This window comes from Podarcis pityusensis (assembly GCF_964106645.2).
Source record: "Podarcis pityusensis genome assembly, chromosome: 3".
Taxonomy (NCBI): Eukaryota; Metazoa; Chordata; class Lepidosauria; order Squamata; family Lacertidae; genus Podarcis; species Podarcis pityusensis.
In genome coordinates this window covers 82457419-82476673 of record NC_138026.1, presented here as the reverse complement: position 1 = coordinate 82476673, position 19255 = coordinate 82457419, and the positions used below count along the sequence as shown (strand labels likewise).

The 19255-nt window shown below is 39.7% G+C and overlaps 1 protein-coding gene across 4 annotated transcripts in view; it reads left to right on the top strand.

The window, feature by feature from the left end:
- The window catches only part of STRN (striatin), a 53503-nt gene that overhangs the window by 21483 nt on the left and 12765 nt on the right, over window positions 1-19255 (top strand). For 2 of the 4 annotated variants that reach the window (XR_013983601.1, XM_080997693.1), the window contains exons 6-14: window positions 215-350; window positions 764-899; window positions 4663-4773; window positions 8572-8658; window positions 9184-9327; window positions 13752-13888; window positions 15816-15991; window positions 17417-17464; window positions 18761-18882. Coding sequence is in view for 3 of the 4 variants with exons in the window: in XM_080997693.1 (XP_080853819.1) it covers window positions 215-350; window positions 764-899; window positions 4663-4773; window positions 8572-8658; window positions 9184-9327; window positions 13752-13888; window positions 15816-15991; window positions 17417-17464; window positions 18761-18882 (1097 nt within the window). In the remaining variant the exon portion in view is untranslated. The remainder of the gene's footprint in view (window positions 1-214; window positions 351-763; window positions 900-4662; window positions 4774-8571; window positions 8659-9183; window positions 9328-13751; window positions 13889-15815; window positions 15992-17416; window positions 17465-18760; window positions 18883-19255) is intronic. The other 2 variants (XM_080997694.1, XM_080997695.1) reach the window with 2 other exon arrangements.

The following is a 19255-nucleotide window of genomic DNA, read 5'->3' as shown; positions in this document are numbered from 1 at the left end:
ATGGACATGGTTGCCAAATTTTATATTGTTGTAAATGTTTGGTTTTATTATGAAAATAAATAAGAACATTTATATATTAAAAAGAAATTGCAGATCCATTGGAGAATTATATCATTTTACCTATATTTTTTATGTGTGTTTGGCTTTGTTAAACATAATGAAGAGAGAAAAACAGACAAAATAACCTTTTGCTGCTATTTTAATTTTTATCTAGGAAACCAGATTTGACAGACTCTGCTTCGCTGCTAGAGACATTTAAATTCCTTGAAAATGCTGCAGCAGAATTTAGTGATGAGGACGAAGATGATGATATTGATGGAAGAGAGAGAACAATCATGGACACTTCAACGGTGGGCTGAGAACTCTTAATCATAGAACAAGACTTTCAGTGATGGGATCTTAAAAATCATGATATGGCATATATTCCAATTCTTATGTGTGAGCAAATGCAAGGATTTAATCGTGGCACATTTTTGCAAGTCGGTCTGATAAATAGTATTCTAGTACTGTATTGCTACCTCCTGTCCAATTAAAAGAAGCCTAGCTTGGCCTCCTCCTCTACAATTTACACACGGCGTTGATTAAATTAGATTAAATTCCCTAGTGTTCTAAAGATTATATAGTACATTAGTATTTAAGTTAAATTTAAAATGAACAGTGATGTATATATCCTTCTCTTCTGTGTCCCCGCCCCCCTAGAGTGCAGGGATATGTAGAAATAATACAGACACAAATGTTTCATTTCATTTTCTGTCCTTCATAGATTGTGAGGAAAAGGGTGCTATCAGATAGCAGTGAAGACAGAGATACTGAAGAGGCCTTGAAGGAGTTTGATTTCTTGGCTACATCTGATGAAGGAGATGGAGAGTCAAGAAGTTCAGGAGACGGCACAGACTGGGGTAAGGAAGTAAAAAGGAATTCTTCAGAAATGCAGGAACTTGGTTAAATGCAAAAAAAATGTAGCAGTTGTAATATTGTTAAGGATATGTTGCTGTAGCTTTGGGGTGACACAAGCCCTGCCAGATCCTCCCCACCTTTGTATTTTATCTAGATAGAATAAACAATTTTATTGAAGTTATCATTTTCTATGAATAGTTTGAGTTAGTTGTAAGATGTAACTTTTAAAACTCTATTCTGTAAGGAAATTGGCTATTCTTTGGGGATGCCACTAAAACATCATACAAAACCTTCTAACTCCTTAGGAACATGGCAGATACAGTGTCTTAGCCATGCAATGCTACGGAAACTGGGTGTAGAGGTAACCCAGTAGGAGAACGTTGTAGGTCATGTGCCTGTCATGACTTTATGTGTTTCATTGGTTGGCCAAGAAGGAAACAACACTTGGTTAAATCTCGTTACATGAGAGAACGACCAAGACATAAACCACCTCCACTTCTTGATACTTCTTGGCGTTAAAGCCCTTGGGCCAGAATAAGCCCCACAGAGTCTGCTTTGGCATTAGCTTCATGACTTCAGGTAGTGAAATGGTAGAGTAAAAAAACAGAATGAAATGGCAGACAATGTGAGCCTGTGTCAGGGCAAAGTGGCCAGATGGGAGTCTGACATGCAGTGTCGGGGCTTCCCATTCCTTCTGAAGCCAGTTTTGCATGTTGGGTTCACTTTCATTCTCTGCACTCCCTTTGCCTACCAGACCAAGATTTATTTTTAAGAATGTATAAAATGCTTAATATAGAATATCTGTGAGTGGTGAACAAGAGGACATAAGGATAAATAATATAAGATCAATCAACTAAAAACTATGAAACATAATTTAGCTTCCTTTGTAGATTGTATCTCTGCAAACTCAAAATACAACTGGGGAAGACCAGAGTAAACAGAGAAGTTTTCAGCAGGTGTCTAAAATGCAGAATATCTGTCTCCTATCTCCTTACATGTCAGTTGTTATATACTTTATTTTTACTTGGCACTTCCTTGATGGCATCCTTGATGGCATTTCACTTCTTCCAGAGTAGCCAAATACAAATAATTTGAAACGGGATTGAAATGGTGCCTTTGCCTTTACAATCTGTTTCTGAAGGGTCCATCATACTAACCCATTTCCTGCAGATATTCTTGTAATCCTTTATAAACTCATACCTATCCATATTTACTGTTCCTCTGGGGCTGTGTGTGTGTGTGTGTGTGTGTGTGAGAGAGAGAGAGAGAGAGAGAGATGTTCCTTTACTTGGGAGCTCTCCTCCCTGGCTGATACTCCAGTTACTTCACTCTTAGCCAGTTTCTGTTGCAATCATGGTTGGTTGGTCCTTCTTATCTGGCGTTGTTGTAAACTCTGCATCTGTTCCTACTTTATTAGCTACTTGCTTCCTGACAATCACTTTTTGCTTAGTTTCTCAGCCTTTGGATTTTGTAACCGCCATTTGCTGAACTTCCTCTGCTCCATCCTGTCCACATCTGGCTATGTTTTATTTTTCTTTCTCCCACACCTGTTCAAATGGCATAGGTTGAATCCATCATACCTTATGCTCCACTGACTCTGGCAGCCCAATCACATGCATGTGTTACCTGGAGGAAGTCCCACCAAATTCTGTGGGGCTTAATCCTAGGTAAGTATGCATATGCTATGAATGAGAAATCTGAGAGCTGGATACTGTTGTGCATCAATATTCAGAAATGGAAGAAAGAAAACATCTGAGTAATCTATATAGTTTATTAGAGCAAGATTTGCCTCATGTGACAAACAGACTTTAAAAACAAAACAAAACGCTGGAATAGGTTACTTTTCAAAAAGCCACTTGAATGAATTTTTTAATGTGTTATCACAGGTGATGTATAACCAGAGGTAAAAACACGTTAGGACAAGTCAGAATGCCATTTCTACACAATATCTGGGGTTATGTGTAATTGTAGCAACTCCCTTCTCCTTGTGACCCTCCCAAAAAGGTAACAACAGGTGGAATGCCATTTCATAAGATCTACAGAGGTAGCAGCAGTGTTGTGCACCTGACATGAACACAGTCAGGTGGTTGGCACCAGGGACGTGAAACACAAACAATCTGTACCTTTTTATTGGCTTCTTGCTGATGAGAGTAAAGAATAATAATAATTGGCGGGTGTATTAGTTTTTGTTACTATGTTATGCATTTTTGTGTTTTTATATTGTAAACTGCCCTGTGATCCTTGGGTGAAGGGCGGTATAGAAATTTTAATAATGATGATGATGATGTTGATGATGATGTTACAATGCTCCATGTTGGCTTCATTGTAATACAGACACTCTTGTATAAGCAGATGGCAAGTTGCAAAATTCTTCTGAAGTTCAGCCTGCGCTTGGAAAACAGTTCCCAAAATGCTGTGTTACATGTCATTACAGAACGTACCTTTAAGTGTGCTTTCAGATGGAATCCTTTGCAAGTGTTAAGCATGCTCACTTGGCTTATGCGACACCAGCATGGCATATGAAAATGTGCCAAGTCCTGTGGTAGACTTTGCTACTCTGAATTGACTTGCAGGATCAGTAATGTGGCAGTCTCCAAATCAGTTATTAAATGAACCTATTATTAGATGATACCCCTGGGCTTAAAGTACCTTCATTCCACTTGCTTTCTCATGCTACACTAGTTGGGGGGTGCTTGCCATTTTGATGCAGCCTAAGATTCAGCCTTGGTGTAAAGTGTGGTTTGTGGAACCTAAGGACCTCTGGGTTGTGTGCCTTCTGCTATCTATAGCTGGTGTAAAATGTCATAATTTGAACTGTATGAATGAGACCAGGTTATTCTTACAGCTCTTGAACACCATTATTGAAAGGAGACACACCCGCATTGAAGAATAATGCCTAGATTTACTGTTTCTGTTACTATCTAATACAGCGGTGTGCCTGTTTTCTTACTAAAGAATTTTAGTAATTTATTTTTATCTATGTTGCGCAACATAAGAGAAACCCAGTCAAAAGTAAGTGGGGATTCAAAGACTCAAGTAACATAGACAGTGAAGACTGAAAGGGGAAATGTTTGAAGTAATTACCAATTACATTAAAAATGAAGTATTTTCACTCAGAATGAATAAAGGGTTGGGATCAGAAACTGGCTATTGCTAACACCAACCCCCAATTACTTTTTTGAAGACTTCTGAAGAAGTGAAATAGAATGGCACTTAGGCTCAATTGAACTGTGGTGGAGCCAGCATTCATATTTTGGCTCAGTCCATTTATAAAGTGGAGAGGGGTGGGCGGATCTTACTTTTAACAGTACAAGCTGTGCAGCAAGGGGAGCGCTGAACTCTTTCCCCACTTATGCTTTATCTGTCTGCAATCAGTTGCTCCAGCAGCTTTTATCCTATTTCTGATTCTGATAACAGCAGTGAGCTGAGAACAGAGAAAAGGAGCTGGAACAACACTGAGGGAAGGCATGGCATTGAGTGGGGAAGGGTTCAGGGCTCTTCTCCTGTTGCTCTGCTAAACAACACTCCCTCTTCCTCACCATATGAATAAGGTGAACATGTGAAAAGAAGCACATACCGTTTGGCCTTCAACTGCAGCACTGTTTATTGTTGCCTTAAAAAAACCCCAAATGTATACATCAGCAACCTCTGCCGCCTTCAGTGCAAAATAAATAAATTACTTATAGATCAGCAGCTGCTGCCTTCTTCAGTATCAAATAAATAAATGACATAAAGAGGATGTTTCATTTGTTTTACTTTGTCTAGAAAAGGAAGACCAGTGTCTCATGCCTGAAGCCTGGAATGTGGACCAGGGAGTAATAACCAAACTGAAGGAACAATACAAAAAGGAGCGCAAGGGGAAAAAGGGGGTGAAGAGTAAGTGGAAAACATTGCACCTTAAAATTCATAAATTCCTGCCTCTTTTCACTTCACCAATACTATCTTTCTTTCAATGTTTTCCTCAAACTACTTACTCTTTTACTTTGCTGCTCCTGACTGCTTTCCTGTTCACAATTACCAGGGGTGGAAATTAATGATACTTAAAATCCAGAGGTGTTGGGGTCATTGCTTTTATCCAGTTGGATAAAGTATTGGGGGGGAATGCTTTTAAAATATTAATATTTAATTTTTGGCTACCATAAAACACTTCTTGTTAAGGTTTGTCCAAACCAGCCAATTTTTGTTTGACTTAGAGACCATAGAGGCTGTTGTTGATTGTGTAATCTCTCCTGGTTTGTATTTCTGGGAATCTTTGTGCAGAACTTAATGCTTCAGTAAATGATTGCTAATCATTCCATCTAATTTTTGAAGTTAGTTTAGTCTGTGTGTGCACCCTGTCATTTACAGTGGGCAATGCAAATTGGATCAGGAGAACCATTCAGCTATTTTCATGTACCCAAGGATTTGGGTTTGCATTTGCTTTTATTGAACAGCGTTCCCCAATGCTACCTGGCAAAACGCTTTTGAAACTGAGGGAGAGTGAAAAATGTTCTGATAGCATGCAAGAAGTTACTTGCCATGCACAGGCCTTTGGACTAACCTGATCCTATCACTTGATATGTTCAACTGTTTATTTCCCTTTGGCAGCCCTGAGACAACTCCTTCCAAACAAAGCAAACAGCTTTGTATGAAGTTATAAACTTTGCCATCAAGTGGAAATACCTCATGCGCCCCCTCAGCACATCTGAGAAGTTAGGGTGTGTATATAGGAGGGTGTACAGTGCATATATTTAGCAGTTTGTTTTTTTTAAAGAATATAGTTCTGGGAGAAGAAGAGGAGATGTATGTACTGCAAACCTGTAAAGAGCAGCTCATGAGACAAGCAGACAGATCTTTGGTCTGGACATACCCTTAACTAGAAGTGAAAGATAAAAGCAAATTAATTTCTACCCTTGTTTCTTTGTAATGTTTGCTACATGCAAGTCATGCTATCCTCATAATTTGAATGCAGGGCTCGAAATGGGGGGAGGTGGAATCTTGCCAGGCTTTTAATAATATCAGTAAGTCCTCATCAAACTTCTCCTAATTCGGTTGAGTGCTATTTTTATACCAGGCAAACAATTGGATCAGTATTTGAAGTTTAATTTCTAGCCCTGTGTGTCATACTTCCTTTCTGTGTTACATCTCTTACAATATAAATCCATTATGTAGAAGCTGTGTGCTCAAAATGTGCAATGCAACCCTTTTGGATGTTTAATATGGAAATCCTAGGTTTATATGTCATACACAGCAGTTGTATTCTGAAAATTTGGGTAGCAATTATATGGAACAAATGCACACAGAAATCAAGATTTACAAAAAAAAAAGTAAGATGCTTAATTTTTAATGTTAGTCTTTGCAAAATTGATTCAAAAATTACAGTATTAGCTTTCCCCATTATTCTTGGGGAAGACTTTGCTAAATGCTAGCTTTCAGCATGTTGCAGAGGCTTTTGGTCTGTGCAGCCTTGTAGTGTTAGCACTGTTAAGATCATAGAACAGATAATTTTTCAGCTAAAAATATTATAATTGGATCACAGTACCAAATTTTGGTAGTGTTAAAATGTATTTGGTGATTACTTGTGGGCCTAATGGCAAAAGGCATGATAGAGTCTGAAATTTGGATGAATATACTTTGTATATTCCTCTATTTTGTTGCTCAAATTGCAAAACTCATTCATCATGCATTTACAAACCTGAGAGAAAGTCCTCCTTACATCAGCTATTTCTTCTGCTGTGTTTACTATGGTAAACTCTAAAATATGATACCTGGCAAGTTACCTGTATTTCCCCTAGATGTTGTAGGGAAAGGAGAAGATACAGGTCTCCCTCCTTGAATTTTTTGAGAATGCTTTACTGAAGCATAACCACTTCATTGATTCCCTGTATTCTACATCTGAGTATTGAAAAGAAGGAAGTGGATAATCCTATTTATTAGGTTTTTTGGTTATGGAGAAATGCTTCAGCGGCAGTAAGACAAGTAACTTGTCCCTGTCACCTTGCAAACCATTCTTTCAAAATGCTGTACATCATGTATTCCTCCAAAACATCATTTAAGGGTTAGCCACTTTTCTGGGACAATGTCCAGATCTCCTGGCAGCCTGCCACATTCTGTTTTGTTTTAAAACCCTAAGGCTTCTGCCAGCCCACCCAATTCAGCTAATGGGATTGAGACAGGCTTTACTCTGGCTGAATGAAGTCCTATCCACTGATCCTAAGGCCTACTTCAGGAGTATTCATTCTCCTGTTCATCGGTGCTGCCCCATAGTATGAGGGGATATGCTCTTGCCTTAGTCATTGCTACAAGATCTAGTAATTCAAGTTATTTACTAGATTCTCCATTGTGAGGTTTGGCAAATTGCTCTTCCCTTTTCCATTCATTCCTTGCCACCCAAAAAATATCAGAATTTGGGACTCACTACAAGCTTGTTAAATGTTGAGACTCATGCAAAGAACATGGATAGATACGTGGTCTGAATATCTTAGGTAGCATAGGCCACAGGAGTTTATGGCACTTTGCATTCGAGCATGGGCCTCTGCAACTCGTCATGCTGAATCCAGCCCACTAACAACATAGGGAGCTACATTGATCTGTAAAACCATTAATTAAAAATAACGTTATATATCACTCAATCCATTTTTCCATTGCTGGCGACTCGCAGCTCTGCAGCGCCCCCTGGTGCCACATTTTTATAACACATTTTTAACGTTATAACCTACCAGTGTAGGTTAGTCCCTGGTGTAGCCTGCCAGAGGTTCTCACTTTAAAGCTATATTTTTGCTCCCTTCCTGAGGCTACAAGAACTGAGGTGGGGGCTGCCAAATGCCAAGCAGGTCATGATTGGTGGAATGTATTTCATTTAGTGAGTAGCAAACTATTGATCAGGATGAGATAAAACTAAAACACAGAGGACTGCACGAAGGTCGTGCTCAATAGAGTGGCATACCTAGCAGAAAAGAAATAGATTTTTAAATTTGAGATAAGGCATTTGTTTTGACTGGAAATTATTATGTGTATAACCAAATTGGGTTTTAAAGCCATGCCACTATTCTTTCTGAACTAAAGACCTAAATGTTAAAACAACATTTGATGGATGAAAGAATGGAATTTGCTTCCCCCTCTCCCAGCTTTTCCTGATATGAAAAATAACTGGTTATGAATCTTAATTAAATGAAATCAAGTAGCATTTTGCCATTACAGAAATTAAGCATCTGCTCAGGGCCAACACTCTTGGAAGATGCATCAGTTATGCATAATCTAGAATAGTTTGTAACTGTGATAAATCAGTTATATTTGGTGACAGAAAGGTTAAAAGTGGAAATCTAGGGGCATGAATGTTCAGCTGTAAAGCATATATAACTTTAATGAATGTGCACACCTGTAGAATTTTGTATATTTGCAGACAAGCACTTCTGTTATAGTCTTGCAAAATCCTGAACTGTTTGTCTGAAACAAATATCAGTTGTTACAAACCGTTGTTATTATTATGGCAGGATTTGGACCGAATAATTTGAAGAAAGTGCTGTGATTTTGCTAGGCTGCTGTAAAAAGTCCTTGTGAAGTGTGCTAAGTTCAGACCTGTCTTAGAATACACTTTAAGGTGACTAGAAATAGTTATATTATTTAGTAGATTAGGAAAAACGGTTATGGACTGTGGGTAAGATATTTTCCCATTCTTAATTAAACTTACAACAGGAAAAACTACCGAAGATATGTTTCAGCCTCAGTCCTATATAAAACAGTCAAAACAGGGATGTGGGAAAATGATGGAGCAAAATGCAGGTAAGTTTTGAGAAGGGCATGGGTTTTCACCACATGTAGTTTCAGGAAGAACAAAACCAGCGACTCTTGCTTGATTGTTTTTGTTTTTCAATTTTTTAAAAGTAATTGTCATTGTTTAGATTGTGGCACGGTCACAGTCCTGCACAATTTTGTGAAAGTTTGAAAACTTGTGCAAAAAATTTAACTCACAAGTGTTACAGTCTTTGGAAAAATAAAATTATTTTTTGTTTTATTTGCTGTCACTTGGATGCATTTTACATTTCTCAAGCAAGTCCATGCAGTGAACAGAAGTGTGTGTGCAAAACCTCAGTTTTCATCACTTTCTTCTTAAAGCACTTCATTTCATGCCATAAATTTAGTTACTGGTGGAAGTAGGAATCATTATTTGACTCACATTCATCTTTTTCTTTTGCTATAAATAGCACTCATTGTCATTATTGTTGGTGCAACATGTTAGTTAATAGTAACACTACTTTTATTAATGTTTGCAAAACTTTCCCCCCACATTTTGTTGTTTTTGGCCAGGGCCCAACAGGTCAAAACTACAAGATATGCTTGCTAACTTGAGAGATGTTGATGATCTGCCTGGATTACAACAGTCAGCCATGTCTCTCACCAGATCCAGTACTTCACGGCTTATTGAACAAGAAATCAATAGAACAGATGAAGGTGAGGGCTGCTGTGTGTGTAAGGGGTGCATTAGAGCTATTGCTTGAGAAAACGAGGCCTAATCAAGCCTGCCAGACCTCTCCGTTTTGGCCAAACTACACCCTTTAGGGCCCTAAATTGAAAGGGTGTTTTGCCGGCACCTTTGATGGGTTGATCAAGGGGTGCTAGCAAAATAGGGCTTTGGAAGATGCTTCTGAAGGCCTCTGCAGCCACCTGACATCATTGTGACATTCAGGCCCGACAGGTCTGATGGCTGGGGAAAATAACAATCTGACATTTTTGGCCAAAAAGGGTCCCTACTCCTGAATTAAAGGAATCTGAACTAGTTGATATTTGAGCTTTTGCCTATTATTCTGTCAGCTTTGTATATGTGTTCTGAAGCGAAGATGATTTTTAGAAGATGCATGTTGTAGCAAGCATAAGCTTACAAGAAGTAATAATCCTTCCTATGTGAAAACAAAGGGGAAATCACAGGATGGAGCTTCCTACCTGTAGTTTTTATAATTATTTGTATTACAAATACATATGCTATACATTTCTCTTTAAAAAGAAATCTCCCCCAATCTGTTGTCCAAATATTTGGGGGCATCTTTTTAGCTGATTAAATGTTCTTAATCAGTTACTCCAACTAAGAGTTGATTAAATGCTCCATCCTTTCTTTGTATACATACTAGCAAACTTCCTTCCTTTCAGTTTTGCAAAGCTGCTGTTTTGCATGGTAATTCTTATGAGTAAATAAGATCGCAAGACTACTATGTCCTGAAAATTTTAACTTTGCTAGTATTTTTCAAGCACATGGCAAATTACAGAACCAACTCTTAATGTACCTTACCTATACATAAAGCAGGAGTGGATTAATGGTAGATCTGGATCTACTGGAAGCTCTGGATGATTTGAAGCAGAGTGACAAGGATTCTGACTAGTGTTCTCGTTTAGTTGTGTCCGACACTTCGTAACCCCATGGACCAGAGCACGCCAGGCACTCCTGTCTTCCACAATGGCAACAAAATGTCCGTCTTAAATTATGCTGCTAGAATGAAGAAAATTGGAGGCAGGGAGTATATTAGAAGAAAAAAAGGAAGGTGGGTGGGTGGGTGGGTGGGTGGGTGAAGAGAAGCAAGCAGCCAGGAATAGATTTTTGTGTGGAAAGACTGTGAGCTTACATAAGTTTTGGTGCTCAGAATAAATGTCTGGATTCAGAAGACTTTAATTCTAGGTGCTTATCTTTTGCACCAGTCTCTAGTTGATAGATATTGGAGGGAAAAATTAAGCAAGTTCTGAAAACAGTTCCCCATTGGCTTATATAAAAACATCACCATTCCACTGTCAACAAGCTAAATAATTGGTTTTTTTTAACATGTCTTCCAAGAAAGCCCTTTTGATTTCATATTAAACTTAACCTTGCTAAGTTTAAGGGGCAGTTTACACTCGATGAGCATCTCCTGGCCAGCATTCAAATGAAGGTACCATTTGTGTAGACCGGCACGTCCCCATGGGGGCTTTCCATTTCAGTTATTGTGGATGACACTTTTTGAGAGGCTGCAGTTGCAGAAGTCGCAGCTGATTCTTCCTCATGCCTCCAACTTGAACGCTGCCAGATACCGGCCCTGAAATCTCCCAGTTGCCAATTGCAAAGCCACCTCTAATCGTGAACTGGATCCAACTTCCTCTGTTTAAAACTGCTGTCTGGGCATATTTATAAATAGAAAATATGTATTTGTCATGTAATGGCTACTAGTCTGATTAAAACAGCTTCTGCTGGCTGCATTTTAAGAAGTGGATGTAGCACACTACATGGAACAAGTGCAGCAGAACACTGAACAATCAACAGCCCACATGCTTAAAATATATGCTTTGAAAGACAAAATGTTACTTAGCAACACTTTGAGAAGTGGGGGGAAATCTCCTTTTGCTTGGAACATTTTTTCCCCATCCCACGTTGGGTTCACTGCTGGAAAGGCCTAGGTGGTAGTTTTTCCATGATTGCTCAGTTGGGTGTCCTGAGCTTTCAGTCTCAGCAATGCTTTGACGTTCACACAATTGGGCTGAAGGCTACCTTCGATTTTTGAATGGGTGTTCGATGTTTTGGCAAACTTATGGCGAGATTTAGGGCTTTTACAGGTGATCCCCCGCCCCCGGCCACCACCATGTACTGTTTTTACTTTGTTGCATTTTCCTAGCATTCAGAATGCAATCTTTTTATTTTTAGGAAAATACAAATGTGACCCACCCCCTTTTTGGCCCCATTGAATTTTGGGCTGAATATTTCATTCTCCCTTTGGAATCAATGGGACTACCTGAAAACATCAGAGTGAACTTGGATCAGGCCCATCTAGTCCAGCACTCTGGTCCCACAGTGGCCAGCCAGATGCTCCAAAGGATGCTTACAAACAGAACCTGAGCACAGCACTCATCCCACCCGCGATGCAACTGCTATTCAGAGGGCGTGGTGGAACTTGGCCTCTATGGCTAGTAGTCATTGATCACCTTTCCCCCCTATGAATTTGCCTAATCTTTTCAAGTCGTCAGAATTAGACGGGCCACCCCTGCCTCTTGTAGGAGTGGATTCCATCGTTTAATAATAATAATAATAATTTATTTGTACCCCGCCCATCTGACTGGGTTGCCCCAGCCACTCTGGGTGACTTTCAGCATATATAAAAACATAATAAAACATTACATCTTGAAAAGCTTCACCATACAGGGCTGCCTTCAGATGTTTCCTAAGTGTCATATAATTACTCATCTCCTTGACATCTGAAAGGAGGGCATCCCACAGGGTGGGCTGAACGATGGGGGTGGAGAGGCTCCTTCAGGTATACAGGGCCAAGACCATTTAGGGCTTTAAAGGTCAGCACCAACACTTTGAATTGTGCACGGAAACGTACTGGGATCCAATGTAGGTCTTTCAGGACTGGTGTTATGTGGTCTCAGTGGCTCCTCCAAGTTACCAGACTAGTTCAACTATGCATTGTGATTCAGTTGGTAGAGCATGAGGCTCCTAATCTCACGGTTGTGGGTTCAAGCCTCACATTGGGCAAAAGATTCCTGCATTGGACTAATTGGCCCTTGTGGTCCCTTCCAACTCTACAGTTCTATGAGTCAAAGTTCTTTCCTGTGTCTTCCAACATTCAATTTCATTGGCTGTCCCTGAGTTCTGAGTGTTATACAAGTAGGTTCCACCTCTCAAATCAATTATATGGATGCCATTCTTTTCTTCCTACTATCCCAAGTTTACTTTTCTTCCCCTTAAAACCAGAATAAGTGCAAAGGCCATCTCCAGACACTTGCTTTCTCCTCCTGCCCCACTGTACATATTACCAGTTTTGTATTGGATCTAGCACCAGTGTTGTGCCAGGAATGCCCTAAAATTTTGCTGTGTGGAAACAATTTGTTAAAATATTTATATATATTTAAAATAAAACATAAAATGCAAAATTATAAAACACACAAAAGAGGAGATGCATAAGATCAGATAGGAATAACAGATACTTTGTAGCAGTACTTTTTTTTTTTTAAAAAAGCAGCAATGTTCATTTAAAATAGTGGTTATAAGATTTAATGGCAACTTCAACTAAGCAAAATAAAAACTCAAAAAATGTAAAGCAAGTATTAGCTCTTGTACAACATTGATATGAAGATTTAAATTGGCTTTATATTTGATACAAATATTTTCAAATAGTTCAACTTTTGTACATACAGTTTGTAGTAGTAATAATAATAATAATAATAATAATAATAATAGACATCTAAGCAAACTGTAGAGGGTGTACCATACAAGGTGAGCCACCACTGAAAAAGCTCTGCTAAGAAAAATCTTTAGTTGGGTTCTTCTTTCTCTTGAGTTACTAATTTCCATTAACAAAAAATGAATGTCGGTTGTGGTTTTGTTTTGTTTCAGTATTCTTTAAAAAAAATATATCTAAATTACTTCTCACCTTATTCATTTATGTATGTATTAATTTTTTACTCCTTGCCTTCCTTCAAAGGGGCCGAGGGTGGCAAATAAGTAAATTCAAAAACAATACAATTAAAATATATATCCTTCCCTAGAACTACAAAACACTTGAAGGAATTGGGTGGGAGAGGGGTGGGCATGCAAGAGTCAAATCCAGACCACCGTTTTCCTTTGTAATGAACCAATAGGCCCTGGAAGTCTCTTGCACAAATATTAGTGCAATCAGCCAAACAGTATTTCCTTTTTTAGTGCTTAATTGTTTTGAACAATTCTGAAGAAACCAGCTTCCGAGGTATGTATATTTAAGAACTTTATTTCTGGCAAAAATGGATTCTGCTGGTGCTGATTTGCGCATGTTAATTTCACTTTGTTTTGTAAAGAGCTTACTCTACTGAATTTCAATTGAACTGCTTATGCCAAGCTTCTGATTGTATGGAGTACTTAACTTTCATTTCTTCTCTTTCAGTGGAAGCTTTAACATTCCCTCCTTCATCCGGAAAGTCTTTCATTATGGGAGCAGACGAGGCCCTTGAAAACGAGCTGGGTCTTGGGGAACTAGCAGGCCTAACAGTAGCCAACGAGGCAGATTCTCTGACATACGATGTAAGTGCTAGTTTGTCACTGTTGCCTCTATTTTTCAACAGGTAAAAATTGTGATAGGAAAATAGGAAGAAGCTGCCTTATAATGAGTCCCTGTTCCATCTAGCCCAGTCTGTCTACACTGACTGGCAGAGGCTCTCCAGGGTTTTGGACCAGAGTCTTTCCTAGCCCTATATGGAGATGCTGAGGCTTGGACCTTCTCTATGGAAAGCATGTGCTTTACCACTGAGCTATGGTCCTTTTGATCTACCTTATAGGATTGTTACAAGGACATTTCCTTAAGGTAGGAGTGCTGCATGATGCTCTGAAAGTCACAATAAGCCCAAAAGTCTGGCTCACAGGCTGCTACAGCCTTCTCCACTCCCTCTGTCGCTTCCATGATCTCTGCTTCCTCCTCTGCTTTTTCATTCCCTCTTCCTCCCCACCTTTTTTCCTGATTTTCTTCTGAAACCCTTCCATTGGTGAAATGGTTGAGCAGCACTGTGGCAACAATAGGGCATCTCCTACCACTTTGCAAAGACTCTTGGAAGCAACATGGCTTGAGTGGCTGCAGTGCCATCTATAGGCAATTCTGAGCTCTGCAGCTCAACCATTTGAATGCAGCCGCGTTCCTTCGCTTTGCAGTGGGAGGGAGAATGTTCTTCCCTATCCTAGGTGCCAGACCTAATAGTATGGTTCCTTTGGCGACCAGACTTCTGGAATGCTGTGTTCCTGTACAATGCGTAGTTTGGAAAAATCATAATTTAACATGTAAGATTAATAAAACATGCAAACATGCAAGAATATGAAAGCTTGCATTCACAAGGGTGCTCTGCCATTTATCTCTTTTGCAATCGATTCTCATAAGTATAATCTGCTTACAGTCCTACAAATGATGTCTATGCTGTGCTGATCCCTGAACTACCCAAAGCTGCCTTAAGTAGAGGATGTTCTTTTACAGGACAATGCTCTGATGTGGCAGTAGTTATTTTAAAATTGGAAGTGGCTGCTCTTTCTAATACATGGCCAAGATAAATGATTTATTGCTGACCATTTATTGTATACACTTCCAAAAGCTTGTCAGAGGCACTGAATGGGTTACTTTCCATATGAATTTATCAACTTGTTGGAGTCATCAGCCGAGGCCTTCCTTTCTATCTCACTAGCATTGGTGTCGCCTTGAGACAGGGCTTTTTCAGGAGCAGTGTTCAGACTTATTTTGCCAGCTGTTCATTATGGATTAATGATTGCATTGTATTTTGCTGTTCCATGCTGTACTTGTATTACAGTTTTCATCTGGTATTTTAATGTAGTGATTTCGGATTGTATCTTTCCATTTTGTAAGCTACTTGGGATGAAAAAGTGGAATATATATATGAAATAAACGGTGAAAGCATGTTTTAAAGAAGGAATAAGAATGAAGCTATTTTTGCAGATATTTAAAGAAGCCACCTCTTGTGTGGATGAAATAGTAGGGAGGAGGGCAGAAAGTATGCGGACATCCAAGAATATACACAGGCTTTTATGGGAAAGGGGAGGCAAGCATAATAATTCAGAGCAAAGAGAAATTGATGAGAAGAGGGGAAGAGGAAAATGAGGGGCAGAGCTTGAAGTCTATTGATACAGCTGCCAACTGTTCATAAGGCATGCTGTGTATTTCTTAAAAGAGAATGCTTGTCCCCTCAAGGTTCCATCTCACGCTGTTTTGCAGGCAACACTGTTAGAATGAAGAAATGCAGGTCGTGCAGCTCTTGATGGTTTTTTGTTGTTGCTAGTGACTGGAGGGTTAACTTTAATAGGAAAAAACAGTTGCATCTCTATTTTTTCTTGTTACTTTTTCTGCCACATAGTCCGAACTCAGCATTTGATAGCAGGAAAATGAAATACCATCTGTTTTGATAGTCCCCCGCCTCACATTGGCTAAACTGAAGTTTTGTTTTTATTACCACAGATAGCAAACAATAAAGATGCACTGAGGAAGACCTGGAACCCCAAATTCACCTTAAGGAGTCATTTTGATGGAATAAGAGGTCTTGCTTTCCATCCAGTTGAACCTGTGTTAATTACGGCATCCGAAGACCATACATTAAAAATGTGGAATTTACAGAAAACATCTCCAGCAAAAAAGTAAGATTGTGATTGTTAAAAGACATGTGGAGATTAATTTTTTAGACTAATGATTGTAGAAACATGGTAGCAACATAATGACTAGTTTAGGCCTGATTAATCCTCTCAAGGATAAATATTACCTGCTGACTCACTTATTGGGTTAAGGAATATTGTTTCTCTTCCAGAATGCATGCCAGTTGGATTTAAACCTTATAAACATTTATAAGTCTTATAAATGGCGCATGTATATGTAATGTGATCGTGTATCATATCAAATTATATAAAAGCAAATAAAGGTCCTATTTAAGTAATAACCTGTTGCCATTATAAGAAAAGGGAACTTACTCATAGTCTTCGGTATTCTCCTATATCTCAAGAATCTTAGGAAGGATCAGTTGGTATTTACAGCACACACACACAAAAAGGCAGCTGTTGCCGCAACAAGAATTGCTTGGTTCTGTGAATATTCATTAGAATGCTGCGGGTAGACCAGTGATGGGGACAGACTACCCCCAACACATGACACTGGTGTTAAAAGACCTGCACTGGCTTCCTGTGTACTATTGGGCCGAGTTCGGGGTTCTTGCGCTAGTGTACAAAACCCTGAATAACCTAGGCCCAGCATATCTTAACCCCAAGTTCATTACTGGGATCATCGGGGGAAGCCCTTCCCACAGGAAGTTCGACAAACACCATCTCTGCCCCTACTGAATCTTGGGACTCTTAGTCAAAACTGTTTTATTTAAGGAGGCCTTTTCACCCTGAATGCTTCTCAGATGTTTTACTTTGAAAAAAAATGAAAATTCTTGAGTTTTTAAGTTTTAGAGGTTTTAATTTATGTTTAAAATTTTGAATATTGTATATTTTGTTGTTTTGTAAGCTTCTTCAAGACCTACATGATGAAAAGTGGGATATACATAAATACATACTGTATATACATACATAAAATAGCTTTGCAATAGCCACATTTTTTGTCTTTTTCCTTACACAGTATATAGGCTATTGGTGGTTGGCCAAGGAAATCAGCTCTTGCTGATTCTTTCACAGTCCTTTTTTATTCTTTCTTTGTTTGATTATGATTTTTACAAGGACACTTTGCAGAACAAGAAATGACTGCCCGTGGCTTATAAAAAGTGGGGAGGGGCAAAGACAAGGAGTCAGGGACACTTAGTGTGCATGTAGAGGTAAAAGTGTTCAAAAGCGTCCTGTCAGTTTAGGCCAGGCATAGGCAAACTCAGCCCTCCAGATGTTTTGGGGACTACAACTCCTATCATCCCTAGCTCACAGGACCAGTGGTCAGGGATGATGAGAATTGTAGTCCCAAAACATCTGGAGGGCTGAGTTTGCCTATGCCTGGTTTAGGCCAACCTGGAAGCAAACTTTTTCATGCCTTAACAAATATTTTCTGAACCTGTGATTCTGCTTTTTTCTTCTTTTTTTTAGGAGTGCCTCTCTTGATGTTGAACCTATCTACACTTTCAGGGCACACAAGTAAGTAAACATTCAGAAACTTCTTTCTGTTATCAGAGAATATAGCTGCAGCACTTGACAGAGTTCTCCTTTTATGGGAGAAACAGTGTGTTGACTCAGCCTGTCAAATGGTCATGTGGTTTCTTCATCTTGTGGCTCGACCTCAGCTCACCACTCCTCTAGTATGCTAGTGAACTCTTCCTTCCAAAAGGGGTGGGGCTGGTAAAAGCTGCAGCTTGGCAATGTAATGGTGCAATCCGAACTGCAGTTCAGCCTCTGGTGAGGCAGATTGCATTAGCCTTCCTTTCTTTTTTTGCTTTTTTCTCCTTCCGCCTTTCGCTTGTGTGGTGCTAGTGTCTTGCTATGTACCACACAGAGCACAGATACAACACTTACTTACCAAGAGGGACTTAGCTGTCTTCAGCATGTGAATTGGAGAGGAATGGCCAAAGAGGTTGATAAGTGTGCAGCAGGGATAGGGAAGGGACAATTTAAAAGTGGTTGAGAATGGACTAAAAAGTGAGGTTATGGCCAGAGCCATCCCACGACAATGCGCCCCCCCCCCCCGAGGTGGGCTGCTGCCACATTTTCCCCCCGAACGATCAGCATGAGCACCACCAGCACTTCCAAGGCCATCTCATCGAAGAGTTCTTCACAGTGCAAGGCATTGTGCGTGACATGGCCCTGGAGGGCAGCTTCACTACCTCCGGTGTTTTGTTGCAGTATTAGCACATACTGCTTAAATTCTTAATGTTAAACAGTATTTCCTGCTGTTGCAGCAGAGCCGTGCTCTCTGAAGCCACCTCACCCACAATGCTTTGCTCAGAGCGAGGTGAAGACCAGCACTCAGGAGGCAGCCTATCTGAGTGCTGCTGGCCACTTCCCTGCAGAAGCAAATGCTGTTTTACTTACCACAGCAGCGAGTGAAAGTGGCTCTCTGCAGGTGGATGGCAGCAGTGGCAGATAACGCCATGGGCTGCTGATGGGGGTGTGATCTGCTGCCAGAGCCCTGTAGCTTATGACCTCATTGGCCCCATTATGGCAGTTCCGTAAATACCTTGTTGAGGGGATCACGTAGAGGAGGAATGTATGCCAGGGGGCAGAAGGAAAAAATGTTTCCTGTTAATTATGTTGCTTTGAAGGTATACGTCACATTTCATTTTCTTCAGTAATGTTTTATTGTGGATTGTTTTATTGGTGTTTTAATGTGTTGTAAACCACTCTGAGATTTTTTTCCCCCTTAAAAATATAAAGCAGTATAGAAATGAAAATATTTGAAATAAAACTCCACTAAATCAGTATTGCTTCCTCTTGCAGCAGTCCTGTGCTTTGTGTGGTAATGAGTAATACTGGTGAGCAGTGTTATAGTGGGGGAACTGATGGCCTCATTCAGGGCTGGAATACTACAAACCCAAATATTGACCCTTATGATTCCTATGGTAAGTGTTCCCCTCCCCCTTTTTTTTTTACAGGTTTCTCTTTTGGCGGGGGGCAAGGGAGCACATTAAAAATGCGCAGCAGCTTATTGAATGCAGTGCAACTCACTATGAAAAAGGAAAAACGGTTCTATTCAGAAACAAAATGCAGCTTGAACCGGGTGAAAGAGAAATGCCTGATAAGAGATCACACGAGATAGTTCTGTAATTTGGAAGCAATCTTGGCTTAGGATCCCAGTAATAGGAAAAAAGATATGGAAGAGGGTCATGATGTATTATTGCTTTGGAGTCAGCAGTCAGTGTTGTCAGGAATTCTGCAGTTAAGGAAGGACTAGAGGGTTTGTAAACTGCCATTAGAGCATCTCTACAGCACTTA